Source organism: Gossypium hirsutum, chromosome D10, assembly GCF_007990345.1.
Source record: "Gossypium hirsutum isolate 1008001.06 chromosome D10, Gossypium_hirsutum_v2.1, whole genome shotgun sequence".
Taxonomy (NCBI): domain Eukaryota; kingdom Viridiplantae; phylum Streptophyta; class Magnoliopsida; order Malvales; family Malvaceae; genus Gossypium; species Gossypium hirsutum.
The window spans coordinates 41,526,943-41,542,661 of NC_053446.1; the positions used below are offsets into that span (position 1 = coordinate 41,526,943).

At 28.5% G+C, this 15,719-nt stretch overlaps 1 protein-coding gene across 1 annotated transcript; it reads right to left on the bottom strand.

Annotated features, from left to right (window-relative positions):
• Positions 1-2,178: 2,178 nt before the first annotated feature.
• On the bottom strand, positions 2,179-15,517 carry LOC107893320 (calmodulin calcium-dependent NAD kinase-like). Its single transcript, XM_016818276.2, is given in 11 exon segments — positions 2,179-3,089; positions 3,670-3,716; positions 3,718-3,896; positions 4,703-4,847; positions 4,934-5,250; positions 5,845-5,974; positions 6,048-6,266; positions 12,414-12,475; positions 14,401-14,624; positions 15,100-15,300; positions 15,392-15,517. Coding segments are annotated over 11 exon segments (1,569 nt in total). The 5' UTR covers positions 15,402-15,517; the 3' UTR covers positions 2,179-3,054.
• Between the last annotated feature and the right edge of the window lie 202 nt (positions 15,518-15,719).

Consider the following 15,719-nt stretch of genomic DNA (forward strand, 5'->3'; position numbering starts at 1 on the left):
AACACCATAACGTAAACTCATATTATTATTAACAAAATTAAGTAAGTCCTTCTCACTACACTCTATTATTTATAATTTTATTTTTTATAAATTTGTTCTGAACTGTTTTTTATAAAAATCTATTTTTCTAATTTTTTTCTTTTTTATTTATTAATTCTTGTATAAATTAAAATCTGTTTTAAATTTTTATAACTACTGATTTTTTCGTCATACTTTGTAGTGTTCAACAAAAGATGTCAAATTTTTACGGAAGTAACTTAAATGAAGGCAATGAGATCTCTATGGCGACATCACCATTTTTTATCGATCGGGTATAATATTTATCATGATGTTAATATTTTTTCATCTTCATAACATTTAATATTTGTTAACAAAATTATTTAAATTTTAAGTGTTTGAGTCTCGTGAAGAGCTGATGCAATGGGTGCAAAACACGGTATTCTCTCTTGGTTATATCATCGTCACGAGAAGATCAAAAGCAAAGGAAAATGGAGTGGTGTCTTACGTCACACTTATTTTTTACCATGGCGGTGAATACAAATTTAAAGAATCAAGTAAAAAGTCTAGCACCAAAAAGACCAACTGTAAATTCCGATTGGTAGGTTCGTATTTAAAACAATATGATGGGTGGACGTTAAGGGTGATATGTGATCAACATAACCATCCACCTGCACAACATATGGAGGGACATGCTTATGCAAGGCGGTTGAAAGAAAACGAAAAAAAATTGTTGGTTGATTTGATGAGTAAGAATGTACATATTATCGACACTGAATGAGTAGGACGAGAATAACATTTCTACACTAAAAACCATATACAATGCACGGCAAAAGCTTCGCTCCTCCCAGAATGTCGGTAAAACTCCGATACAAGTTCTTATGTTGCTTTTGAATGATAAACAATTTTTTATTGAGTTTTCAAAAAATAATATTTCAAATGAATTGGAAAATCTATTCTTCATTCATCTATAATCATTGGATATATGGCGTGCATTTCCACACATTTTGATTGTAGACGCAACGTACAAAACGAACAAATATGATCTGTCTTTTGTTCAAATTGTTGGCGTGACTTAAACCAACAAGACATTTAGTATAGCTTTTGCCTTTATCATTAACAAAAAGGAGGAGAACTATAATTGGGCATTAAAATGTCTAAAGTTGACACTAGAAGAGTGTATGTACCCACGTGTTATTGTGATGGATAGAGAGTTGGCTCTGATGAATGCATGCCAACAAGTTTTCCTCGATGCCACTCGGTTACTATGCAGATGGCACATTACTGAAAATATTAAAAAGCATCATAGGCAGTCTATCAAGTCGCAACATGAGTGGGACTCCTTTTATGCTATGTGGACTGTACTCGTTGAATCTCCAACGTGGATATTATACATCGAAAACTATAGAAAACTCCAATCAATGTTGAGCAAATATCCAGGTACAAGCCTCGTTATTCTATAAATAATTGTTTATAGTTTTAGAAGACTATTTATACATAACTAACATTTATATAAATTCAGGTGTTTTAGAATATCTAGATCAAGTGTGGTTAAGCAAATATAAGGAAATATTTGTGTCGGTCTGGATTGATCGGCATCTCAACTTTCGAGAATAAACTACGAATAGAGTTGAGAGCTAGTATGCAAAGCTAAAGAAATACCTTTGTGCAAAAAATTCTTCTCTAGATAAATTTGTTGGTTGTATCGATCAGATTGTGAAGTCTCAACTTACATTAAATATATGAAAGTTTTGAAAAGAGTAGAATTGTCCTCAAACACAGACACAACTTACCATGTTTCAGATTATTGCAGGGTTTTTATGGCACTTGAAGCTCTAGATATCATAGAAGGGGAACTTCAGCGATTGAGTAGACATCAACTTGACTCTTCAAACTGTGGTTGTAAACTACGTCATACTTGTGGGTTACCATTCGCTTGCATGCTATCAGTCTACTTGAATTCAAGTGGTATATTTAACAATTATTTTCTAAATTTTATTTATATATTAAATTTTTATAAACTAATGGCATTTCAATGCAGGTGAGTGTATTATGTTGGATTCAATAGATGTATTCTGGAGGAAGCTTGACTTATCACCGTCAACTTCTGTGGAAAATGAGGATATTTGTTGTGACAGTGAGCTAGAAATGTTCAAAGAAAACTTCACTAAGCAATCAAAAGCCGGGAAAAAAAAGTCTGTTAAGAAAGTTAAGAGATATAGTCCAGCCGAGTAAAACACTCAATAAAGAACCTACAATTCAAAAAAATAGCCGTAGACGACCAACCTTGAAGAAACAACAACAAAAACGAGTCGATTCTATAAGTCAAGCTCCCAGAAGACGTAGCCATTCAACCACATCAAAATCTGTTGGGTTGGATCTGGTAGAGTTGAACAAAGAACCTACAAGACATAGTTCATACGTAATCGAAATTCCAGACTTAAACTAGGAGCCATCAGAGCAAGTTTCAAACTTCATAGACTTAAACCAGATGCCTGAATCATGTGACACTCATCCACTAATGAAAGAAGTTCCAGATATGTTCCACCCTTACATCACACATGTACAAGATGTCAGGGGTGATGGAAATTGCAGATTCCGAGAAATATCTATTTGTCTTGGTTATGGCGAAGATCAATGGTTCTATGTTCGACATCAACTGCTAAACGAGTTATTAAGTTCATATGATGTCTATGCTAGAGTTTTCACTGATGGAATCGATGAATTATGTAATTCACTGTGTTTCTCACCATCGCCTGCACCAGCAGAACACTGGATGGTTATGCCTATGACAGGTGCCTTGATTGTCAACAGGTTTGGGGTGATCCTCAATTATTTAACCAAGCGAGCTGACATAACTTTCTTTCCTCTTTGGAGAGGTCCGGAACATTTTCAATACCATCATGCTATTACAATTGCACATCTATATGATAATCATAATGTGATGGTACAATTAGAAGGAGATTACCCAATGCCTACCATTTTGGCTTATTGGATCCGCCATAGAGCCCCGTCTACAGCTGGATGGCAAACCATGTATATGTCACGTCTGGAATTTTATAGACAACTGAAATCTTGTAATCTCAAAACACCTGTTATAATTATAGATGATTATTGTTGAATAATACTAATTTATTATATTTTAGCATTTTGCTCATATTTTTGTATTTATGTATTCATATATATGTTTAACAATAATCTTATAATAAAAAAATATTTTGAATAATAATATTACTTATATCTTTAATAATAATAATAATACTTATAATATTTAATAATAATACAATAATAAAAATATGTTTAACAATTAAATGAGATAAAAAAGTGAGTAGAGAGGTGATAATTAATTCTTAATCATTACAGTAGAAAGATGTTAATTTCTAACCAATCAATAGAGTATAATACATAATAACTAATTATTAATTATAGTAAAGGTGTGTTATTTATTAGGGTGTTTTTTTAGTATGTTGGGGGTGACCCTATAATATTTTATATTGATTTCATCGCTAATGATAAATTTATTTTTCCTAAGAAAAAGAAATGAAATTCACAATATTGATCAAAGAGAATGTTTTTATGGGAACTCTGATAGTTGTAAGTTCTAATAAATACTCAATCAATTGAGTTACCCATAAGGGCTACGTTATAATTGTTAGTGTGTTTCATTGTTACCTGAATTTTCGATTCTTTGAATGGAAGCTTTGAGCTCCAAAAGTATGCCTGGTCGGGTTTAAAACTATGTCTTTCCAAATCGAAGCAGGCTCGTCCAGTGAAGTTGGTTCCTCGTAAAGCTCATATATAGACTCAGCTGCTGGGTTCAATTTGCTCACATTTGTCAAACATTTAATCTCATCTGGGTCTATCAATAACTTGTTTTCTCCATCTTTCCACGCTATCAACTGCATTTGTTTTACATATAAAAATACACCTTAAGACAAAAGAAAACACAGATTATACATGTACAATGGTCTACCTATCCGCCTAAGCATGCAATTCCACGCATCCGGCGAAGCCCATTTTTTAATATTGTAATATATTATTCTATTTTATTTTTATATTTCTATATAGTATTTATATTACATAAAAAATAAATTTATAAGAATACATAATACTATAATCTAATTAAGATCTTTATGTTTAAAATTTTAGTGAAAAGAAAATATATTTAATATTAAATTAAAAATAATATTTTAAAAAAAGTAATGAATAGTTAAAAATAGAATTAAATCTTAATCATGTCGTTCATATTTCAAGTTCAACTAATTTTAAAAATAGTTCATATTTCAAGTTCAACTGATTAAAAAAAAGCATTAATACTAATACCTTCACTAGAATCATTTACACAACTTTAACACAAATTCTCGCTAAAGAGTAAGACTTTGTTTCTCATTAAAGTTGAAAAGGACTTCTCAACCTTGATTTTAAAAAATAAAAATTTGGTTAAACTAAACCTTAATTATATAAACTGATGTTTTAACTTAAGCCAAAATTTTTAGCTTTTGAAAACTGCTTTTCAATGAATTTTTTTTATCTCCCCATTAAATTTTTTACTTTACAAAATTATGTTTAAAATTGATATTTTATCTTCTCAAAAATATTTTTTAATAATAATGATAATTATTATTAAACTTTTCAAAAGAAATTTCAAAAAAAAAATCACAACATTTCGAAACCTCAATAATAAACTAATCGCAAGCCATTTTACCTTTGGAGGACCTCCCAGAGCGTTGGTGCAATAGAGCCTGGCATTATCGACAAGTTGGCAATATCTTGGAAAAGCACTTGCAAACATTTTATGCGATTTTAACTGCGATTTTACCCTCACTGCTCTTTTCACCATTATAGCTCTCCTACAAAATTCCCAAGCCCATATATAAATATATATACATATATGTAAACCAATAATTGATTGTAAAAATGTTGGTCTGCCCTTTACCTTATTCCCCTAACAACAGCTAGATAAGCGTCACAAACCACCCCAACGAGTTCTATTCTGTATGGTTTCCTATGTGTCTGGTCAGCATTTTGTTGTTCTTGGACCTGTTCCCAATAGTTCTCAATAATGGTGCCATCTTCATCCACTTTGTAGCCAACCCCCATCCGGTATTGGTGTTTGTGAACATTTCGAGCCATAGCAATTGTCTGCTCCACGAATGGCTCCCATGATAATGTTCCATCCATTACCACATCACGACCTTCATTCAATGCTGTCACTAGCAATGATGATGCAGCATCAGTCGAGGATTGATGAACCTGATTATATTTATATACAAGTAAGTTATTAAATAAATAATCATTTGTTTAATTAAAAGTTTTAAACTAAATTACATTAGTAAATTATGGGTAAATTTTTCTTTTGGTCACTTAACTATTCAAAAGTTTTTATTTAAATTATTGGGTTGTTAAAATCAATGATATATGACTTTCTTTATTCGTATTGCCTGCATTAATCAAAAAGCTCTATTTTCATTTCTTTTCTATTGTTCATTTTTTTCTTCCATAAAACAGTTTTAAACGTCACAAATCTATTTATCAAAATTCAAACAATTTTTCTCTTCAATCTCCAACACTAATCGTCAAATCGACTTGGAGATAAGGTATATTTTTCTACTTGTCGAAGGATACTGATTCACTATATCGATCGTTGAATCATCCCTTAGAGCTCGCTAACAGAATTTAAAAAAAAAACTTAACAACACATAACTTAAATAAAAGCTTTTCAAGGGTTCAATGATTTGAATAAAACTTCCAATAGTTACTAACCAAATTATAATTTTTTTTAATTGACTAAAACAAAAACTAATAATGGTGTAACTTATCCGAAGTTTTAATGGAAGAAATGTTTACTAGTTCAGCTGTTTGAAGCATATCATGGTGGTGACCCCTAGAGGCGAGAGCTCTATAAATAACATCAGTTTCTTTGAAAGCATCCGCCTCTACCACCACCGCATTTGCGGCCGCTCCTCCCCAAAATGATCTGCAAATTATAGTCAGCAAGTATCATCATTTTGAAGAATTAAAGGAGGGTAGGTACGTGGAGGTGGTCTTACTCTTTGAGTATATCTTTGAGAACGGTGCTTTTGCCAGCACCCATACCACCGCCCATAAGCAGGAAGACGGGGCTGCGCTGACTGTGGGCCACTGGGACCATTACATCGGTGTATGTTGAATCGTCTTCCACACGTCCAATGGCTTTCATCTCCTCCACCAGTGTCGAAAACACGCGTGTCACTTTTAAATCCTTAGTCACCCTCTCAAATCTCTTCTTTCTACCAATTTAACCATTATTTTTATTAAATTAACTATAATTGTTATGGTAAAAGTACAGCTCTTAAAGCCATATTATATTTGGTTCTTTTTACTCGGAAAAAGATAAAGTAATTCTTATGCATTAAATCAAAAAGTAATTTGATCTTTTTATTAAAAATTTCATGAATTTCTACCGTTAAAAGTTTATTCTTATACATTAGAATGAGGTACATATAGCATGCCACATATAAATGTTTAGTTATACCATCAACCTGCATGTTGGAAAAATGTAATTTTTGGAAACTTTGAAGCATATTCTCGATTGGTAAAGGTGAAGAGTTGAATCATAAAATTATAGTTTTATATTATACTCCATGAGACTTTTACAAAGGTATATCATATGCTCAAAATGGTCAAGTGATGAATGAGAAATTGATACTCAAAGTAAACTACTTATGAATATTTGTTGAGGAAAAGCAAAGCTAAGATCCCACATTGGTTAAATACCAAGTGTGAGATATGTATACATATGAGAACCCTCTTAAAATATTATTGAATGATTAAGCTTGAAATCTTGCTTCATGCAGGGGATACAAATCCAAACCCATCAGGTTTGGGGCACTGACGCGAAATGTTAGGCTCAATAACGGCTCACGAAATTTACTTTTCTCAGCAAATGTTTTTCTAAAATTCCACTATATTGAATGTCTATAAAAGGCTAAAGAATTCTCAAAATTTTTTGATACACACATTATTTTGCTCCCGAAAATTCTTTTCTTTTTCTCTCCATATTTCATACGTTTCCGTGGTAGAGGAAGGTAATATATGTTCGTTGATCACTGTAGTGGTGCTACTGCTTCGATTATCTTGTTGTGGTATCCTGAGAGACAATTGACTAACGTTTCTCTAAGTACCATAGGAGCGGCCAAATCTGTCTTAAGGAAACTGTGAAAATAGACCTTAACATCTAGTAAAACTCAATTCCCTTTATTCGATGTTTTTTTTTGTTTTCCAAAACCTTGTTTATTTAATTATGTTCAAATCTGATGTTTTAAATTAATACAAATATTTATTTAATTTGTTTTATTTAAATCTGGTGTTTTACATAAAATAAAACATTTGGTTATATAAATATTTGCTTATATTAAGTTGTTTTATTTGTTTATATAATTATTTATATTTATATTTGATCGTTAACGTATTTTTTCCAACAAGCCATTCTAGTTTTAATAGTCAAAATGGATGAAAATTTTAACATAAAGGATTAGTTTGCTCTTTGTTTTAATATATAATGACTAATTTACTCATTTTTTGAATAAAGAGAGCAAAATACAAATTGACTCCTCTTACAGAAACTTTCATAATACTTTTATTTAATTATTATCTAAATAAGAGATGTTAACAAACTCAAAATCAAATATAATCCATATTTAATTTCAACAAAATAAATGTTCAGCCAAACCCACAAGCTCGATTCACCTAACTCATTAAATCTTGAAAACTTATGTTGAATTCTACCATTATCTAAGTTTTGGACTGAGCAGTCCAAACTATGAATACACTTTTATAGTTACTGCCAGTACAAGAGAATTCTCAGACCAGATTCGTCAAAATAATGATATTTTTATTTAAATGTTTCTAATGCATGATTTGGGAAATTTATTTACTTATTTTTACTAATGATATGATAAGTATAAATTAAAATTTATTATGATTTGCCAATTAGGTTTTATTTTTATTCACAAACGTTGAGATTCTTAGGTCTTAAAACTATCCATATTTATGTTAGCAGGTTTGTTATGTACGGGAAATCAGAAATATTGGGGCGGGATATTTATATAAAATAGGCATATTAAAAGTATACACACCAGGCCCATTTTAAATAATATGTTTTTTAAATTTGAGATAATTTTTATTGTCAAAATTGGACCTACTTTAAATAATATCATTTTTAAATTCTAGATAATCTTAAGCATCAAAATAATATTTTAAAATAAATAAGTAATTTATATTAAATACTATAATTATTTAAGCATTAATTATTTTATTAAATTAATATTTAGTTATACATTATATTAGTTTATCAAATTAAACGAAAAATGTAAATAAATTTATCATAAACAAATTATAAATTTAAAAAGGCTAAATTGAAATTTATCAAAATTTAGAAAGGTGGAGCCCTTCCAACACTCCTAAATCCGCACCTGTTATCGTGTGAATTTGATAGGTGATTATACTACATTTGTACTTGTAGTTAATATGACTTATTTGTACATAAATTAAAAATTAAAAAATGATTTAAATGTATTAAAAATAAGCTAATATACTACACTTTTCATTTTATTTAAATAAGCTTTTATTATTTTAGTTTTTTCATAATAGCTTTTATAATTTTATTGCACTGAAATAAGCCATAGATTTTAATCGGTATTCAAATACGCACTTAACTTTTACTTATTTCTAAGCAAATCGCTTTTTAGTAGACCATTATCTCTTCTATTGTGTCTTTTAAATATTTAACATTTAATATTATTAAAAATATTACATGATTAATTAGTTATATAAGTTTTTAATATAACATTTAATTTACTTTTATGATTTTTTTAGTTCTCTTCCCTCAAGTCAAAATGATTAATAAACTTTACTTTTCCAAAAGAAAAAAAAAATAGTAGGGTAGGCTGGATATATTATATTTTTATTCTTTTTATTCAAGTCTAATAATGTCAATTACTCAATATATCTTTATTAATCATGTGTTTCTCTTGCATTGGTGAAATTCGGTTAGAGTTTTTCATGGATCGGATCGGGTTCGGGCCAGGTCAAATAAAAATTTAGGTTCGTTTTTGAGGTTCAAACTCAGCCTAACTCGAAAAATGAGATTAAAATTTTATCCAAGCTCGACCCAATTCGTTTGTATTAAATTTTTTATATAAAAATGAATTTTAAAATATAATACATCAAATATATTAAAAATATTAAAAAATATACTTAAATAACACTAAAATAAGTGTAACTTAGCAAGCAAATACCGATCAAATAGTAGCAAAATTAATAATAAAACAAAAGTTATACAATATTCAAACAATAACAATAAAATAGTAAAAATGTAATAGCGAAATGATAGCAAAACAATAAAAAACTAGTAAAAATGGTAAAAAAATAGTAATTTTTTTTTTACAAATTCTGATCAAGCCAACCTAATAAAAAAATTTACCTTAAATCCAACCTATTTAAAAAATAGATATTATTTTATTTTTATTTAAATCTATTTTTTGAATTTATATTTTTATCTAAATTTTCACTTTCCAAACAACTCCGCAACTCTGACTATTGGGTTCTGATTTTGGGCATTGAAAGACTGCAATTAATTTCTTTTTTTCTTTTAAAAAATTCCTTCTCTATAATAGAAATAAGATACGGAAGAGTACAACAAAGGACACTGACGACTGACCACATACTTCTTTTGCACATATAATTACACCAACTTTCAATTTATATATTAATTTATCAGAATTTATATAAATATAAAATAATTTTAAGTAAAACACGAAAAATATACTCTATATATAAGTTTTAATGACAATGACGGAAAAGTTAATTCCTCGTTTATTAAATGAGTTATTATTTACCAAGTGATGCGATTTCTACTAGTTGGGTGAATTAAGCCGCTTGTGTTCCCAATCCTAAAATTAAGAAGTATGGGCTTAGTTCTTGGAAGGATTGTAAACCAACAAAGTTAGCTTGAAACAAAAGGATTTTTAGTGGATAGAGATGGCAAAGATAGGTTTGGCTTAAGGCTAAAGAAAGAACCAATATTATATGGTAATATTGATCCAATTCTTATAGTAGCTCTTAAGTTGAAAATAGAGTTAATAGCTTAACTGTGACCCACTATATATAAGAGATAGGAACCAATCGGTATAGGTTAAACGCCACACCTCAAAGAAGTGATAAGTTCAAGAAGAATCAGGTTTTGCTCAAGTAGTTTTGTTTTTATATCTATTTTTGTTTTTATTTTTTAATGAATTTATTTGGATAAAATTAATGAGTAGTTCAAATTCAAATTTTACTCTAGTAGTTTTGTTTTTACAATTTAGAAATAATCATGAGCCAAGTCGGATTCAGATCGAATTTAGATCAAATTCGTTCATAGTATTTAGACCAATTTAAGAAAGGTAAATCCGGGTTCGATTCAAAATTTGCCTAAACTCGACCTAGTTTAAGAAAGCTAAACTCAAACCCAACCTACCCTGCCCATATTTTATTTTAATAGATTTTATTTAAAAATAATTGTTTTTAAAAATATGATACAATAAATGCATTAGAACGCTAAAATAAATTTTTTTAACTCATTAAAAAGTATTATATTGAAAAACACTACCAGAAATCTAATAAATATTTTATTTTATTAAATATAAATTTTAAAATTTTATATTTTGGTTTGAATTTTTTTAGGTTTTGGATTATGTGTTTAATTGTTCTCAGGTTAGTGATTTGATATAAATATATATTTATTATTTAACATATATAATTAATATAACTATTTTTATAATATAATATATTCGGGTTAGGCCATGCTAAACTCAAGCAAAAAAAATCTTGTCCAAGACTCGGCCTATTTAGAAAATAAGCTTTAAGTTTTATCCAAGCCCATTTTTTGGGTATCATATTTTTATCAAAACCCTCATATTTTTCTGGATAGATATTGAACTTGAACAAATGGCCTAATCTATAACCAAGTGATCTAGTACAACTATATATACAAACTTACCATTAGATATCAGTTTATTTAACTTTATATATATATCTATTATATTATTAACATTAAAATATTCTCACAAAACTAATAATACACCTATTGCATATTTTAGTACATATATTTAATTTTTCCTTTTTACAACATTATTCTTCCTTAGTAATCATATTTCTCTCCTAAAAAAATCTAAATTTTCTTTTAAAAATATTATTGATACAAAAAAATTATAAATAGAAGTATTCTGAAGGATAAATTTCAAAAAACTTTGATTTCAAATTTCTTTTAAAATCTTAAAAATAAATAAATTTATGGTATAATTTTTATTTACATTTTCATATTCACCTAGCCTGTTATGGATAATTTAAAATTATTTTTCGTCCTTATTCATAGATTAAGGAAATTAAAAAAAAAGATTATGTTATATTGAACAAAATAATTAGATATTAGATATGTCTAGGCAAAAGAAAACTTTTTTTTATGTAAATATATATATACATATATTTAAAATTCATTCCATAATGATTATTTTAGAAGTGGCAAAAAATTTGTATATAAATTTTATTAAACACGTGTTTGATATTTAAATATATGATTTTTAGTAGTTTTATTTAAAGATTATATTAAAAAATATGAAAAGACAAACATATCATCATAATAACATTATTTATAATCTAAAAGAAAAGATACTGTAGTGTTTTTCTAACTCGTAACATCAATCAAGTTAAAGACATAAATGATTATATTGATATTATTTTTTTGATACGATAATAGGAGTGGGAATGAAAGTAACACGGTTCGAACCCATACAGAACAAGTGTTTAATCATCATTCCATACAAATTAAGACATTTATATTATTTTTATATGATAAGTATATTTTAATTTTTTTCTTATATTATTTTATTTATAATCGTATCTTGCATATAATGTTTGGTTTGATTTGGTTATTATTTTATACCATGTTATATTTTAATTATTTTCTTATATTATGTTGATCATAACGTCAATATTTCATATATCCTTATAATGAAATTAATGTATTTTTAAGGGAATAAATGGATCACGAGATCAATCTTTGCTGTCCAAAAGATTTTTTTTAATTTAAAATTTCATCATCTTTATTCTTTTCAACCCTACCAGACAAAACCATCTTGAGTTATGATGGAGCTAAAATATTTTTTTAGAATAAGCTAAATTATTTAGAAGACAATAATATAAAAGTATTATACGGATTTGTATTTTATATATTCAAATGTCAATAAAATAATTGCACATTATCTAAAATGGATTTATTTTGAAATTTTTTAAATAATGTGTTATTATTTAATTTACTAACAATGCAACAATGTAATAAAATATATTATCTGAATATATCAAATATTAATTCATAGGGAATGGAATTGAAATCTCACCTTGTAGCAGCCATTACAAAGTCCTTTAGCTTTGTTTCCTTGTCAGATTCAACTTTCAAAACCTGCCATTATTCATACAAGTTCATTAAATCATTAATTAACTAATAAAAATTATCAACTGGATTAAGTTTTGAGTGGCATGGTTCTAACAGGAGGTGAGCATTCAATTGAATCCAGTCGAATCAAATTAAGTAAAAAATTTTTGAGTTAATCGAGTTGGTGAGTCTTATTCTACTATCCTAACTCAATTTGAAATTTTATTGAATCAAGTCGAGTCGAATCGAGTGAATTTATTCGAATTAAATTAAAAAAATTAAACATATCAAATTAAAATTTTGTTACTATATAACAAATTTCATATTAAAGCACATAAATTTGAAACCATATGTAACATCCCAAAAACCGGCCTAAAAGAAATCGCATTTTGAAACTGAAAGAGGTCATCCCTCGATTTGAGTTTAGACTTTGGGAATTTTTTACAAGTAAATTGATTTGGTTTAGTGGTTAAGTGTTCGTGGTATATGTGTGAGGTTCAGGATTTGAATCTGGTTTCTGGAAATTTTATTATTTTGCTTAAACCCTTACCTTGGAATATGTGGTTTATAAATTAATTGTGTGCACTTGATATTAAGAATGAGCCTGTTAGTTTAGTGATAAGGCTTCAATTTACCCTTTGGTCCTGTGTTTGAATCTTGGTAAAAGTTATGGAGATGTTTTTGCTCAATTGCGTTCTGAGGTAGTTTATTGTAGTTAAAATTTCCCTAAAACAAAAACTTCCTTTGCTGTTCGTGGTTCTCATTTGTTTTTTTTTAAATTATTTCTAACAGTACTTTTGGCTTCTTTCTTCACCGTTTCAATTTCACCATTTCAAGCTCATTTCGTTTGCTATGTTACATTACTCTGATTCTGTACGGCATATGACTTCTCCTTTTAGTTCAATTTGCAAGTTGGTAAGTTTGATTTAAGTTCTAGTGTCGAAATTCTTTGACGTAACTTTGATTTTAGAATATTAGTTTTTACCGATTTGATTGTGAGTTAATTGTTTGTTGGATAATTGTTTGTAGTTTAGGGATGTGAATCCATATTTATTGCTCCTGTATCGAGTCCGTATTAGGTGGGTGTCGAAACCCCTATTTTTCTACGTTTTTAGTCGTCGAAAAACGGGACTGTCAACGCCACACGGCCAATGACATGGGCTTAAAACTTTTAGGCCGAGTTTGGGGTGTTACACCATATATATTTGAAAAAAAATTTCAAAGCAAAATAAGAAAAAAAAAAGATACTTTAGTATGATGAACTTGAATCGTTAATTAACTTATTTAGGTCCCCATAATTATTATTTTAGAAAATATTAAAAATTTTAACTTTTTATATATTCTTTATATTTTTTAAATTTCTATAATTTTTTAAAATAAATAAATTTTGAAACTTTTATAAATATTTTAAATTTTAAAAATTATTTTGTAATTGTTATTGAGAGATCAATTTGCTCATTTTCAAAATTAACAGGAACCAAAGGAGTATTTATACTAATCTATTATTCGAATGATTCAAGTTATTCGAATTATAAAATTCAACTCAACTTGAACTTAAGCCAAAAGAATATAAGGTCTAGAGAATGCCTAAAGAAGATAATATGCCTAAAGAAGATAAGGTCCCTTGGTGTAAATTCCAAAACGAGTGTCCGGATAATATGCCTAAAGAAAGTAAGGTCCCTTGGTGTAGATTCCAATATCATACTTTTTTTGTTGTTTTTTGAGAATAATACTTCCCTTTCTAGGCTTAAAAAAAAGGCAGGCGTATCTCTTAGGGTTTTCAACTGGTAGATCAGTCACCATCTGTTTGCTACGATGATTTTTCAACTTCATTATGGAGCCGTGCAATTTAACTTTTTGTTTTTATAAAATAACATGTACTATTATGAATACATGAGTTAATTTTACTTTTTAAAAGAAAAACAAAAGTTTATGGAATATAGAGTTCAAACCTGGGTTATCATATCAGAAGCTCGACTCCAGTGAAAAGCAAAATAACAAAGGATGCATCTTTCAAACTCCTCCATGAGCTTTACGTACAAATTCTCAGCTTCTGCTTCATTACCAAAATATTCGAACATCTTTATCTCACACTCTTTAGGGTTTTTAAGATAATTATGAGCCAATTTGCACAGCTTCGGGCACTCGTTCGCATCTTCAAACCCTAGTTGCCTAGCTGCATTAACCCAATTAGGGCTGAGAAAAAAACTCAATTCGAATATAGATATTTGGATGGAATACAAATTTAAAAACAACGGTTATCCAAAACTTAACCAAATTCTACTTTTTATTTGTTATATAATTAATTTTAATTTTTTATGATATAAAAATAAATATTTTATATTTAAAATAATAAAAATAATTTTACAACTTTTAGAAAATTATTATTATTTTTTAAATATTTATAAATAAGAGCTTAAAATTTTATCAAATAATATTTAAAAATCATAAAACAAAACTCATTTTATCAAAATAAATCTAAAAAATCTGAACACAAAAATTAATATGAAAAATAGAAAAAGAACTAGAGAATTTAAAATTTCTAAAAAATTCCGACAGAAACAAGCACACATCACCCCTACCCAATATCATATAACTCCATAAATATTGGGAAAGCAAAGCTTGTAATATAGTCTTATTATATACATTACCAACGTAGTGGGAGAATCTTTCCAGGTTTCCAACACGACCGGACTCGGTCCTAACTAACAGTGGAACAATCATACTTTGATGATCTTCCTTAACAGCTTTACTCTTCCTCCGGTTGTAAGCTGCGGCGGCGGCGGCTACGACCACGCCGATGAAGGAGGCGGCGACAACGGGAGTTCTGATGGATTTTCCATGGCCGTTCTCTGCAGACACATTCTTAACCCAAAAATTACAAACAATTTTACCTGGAAAAACTAAAGAGAGTGGAAAATATATAATTAGCTATGCTTTTACCCTGATGCATATTTTCTTGTTGTTTGTGTAGTTGGAAAATATAAAGAGAAGGAGTAACCGGAGAATGAGAAAATGAAATCTTGGGTTTGTTTCTCTTTGGCCAGAGAAATCTGGGTTTCGGTTTTGATTGATAATTTAAAATGAAGATGATTGTTATATACACAATAGGTCAATACAAGACAACGTCATTAAAACTGGAAAGCGGGTTTGGGTAGCTGTAATTTTGTAAATTTTAAATCCATATATTAAACTCATTAAATCTTAGCATTATTATCAAAACTAGAGTCAAATCACGGATTTAATTAGCAATGACAAAAAAAACTTTATA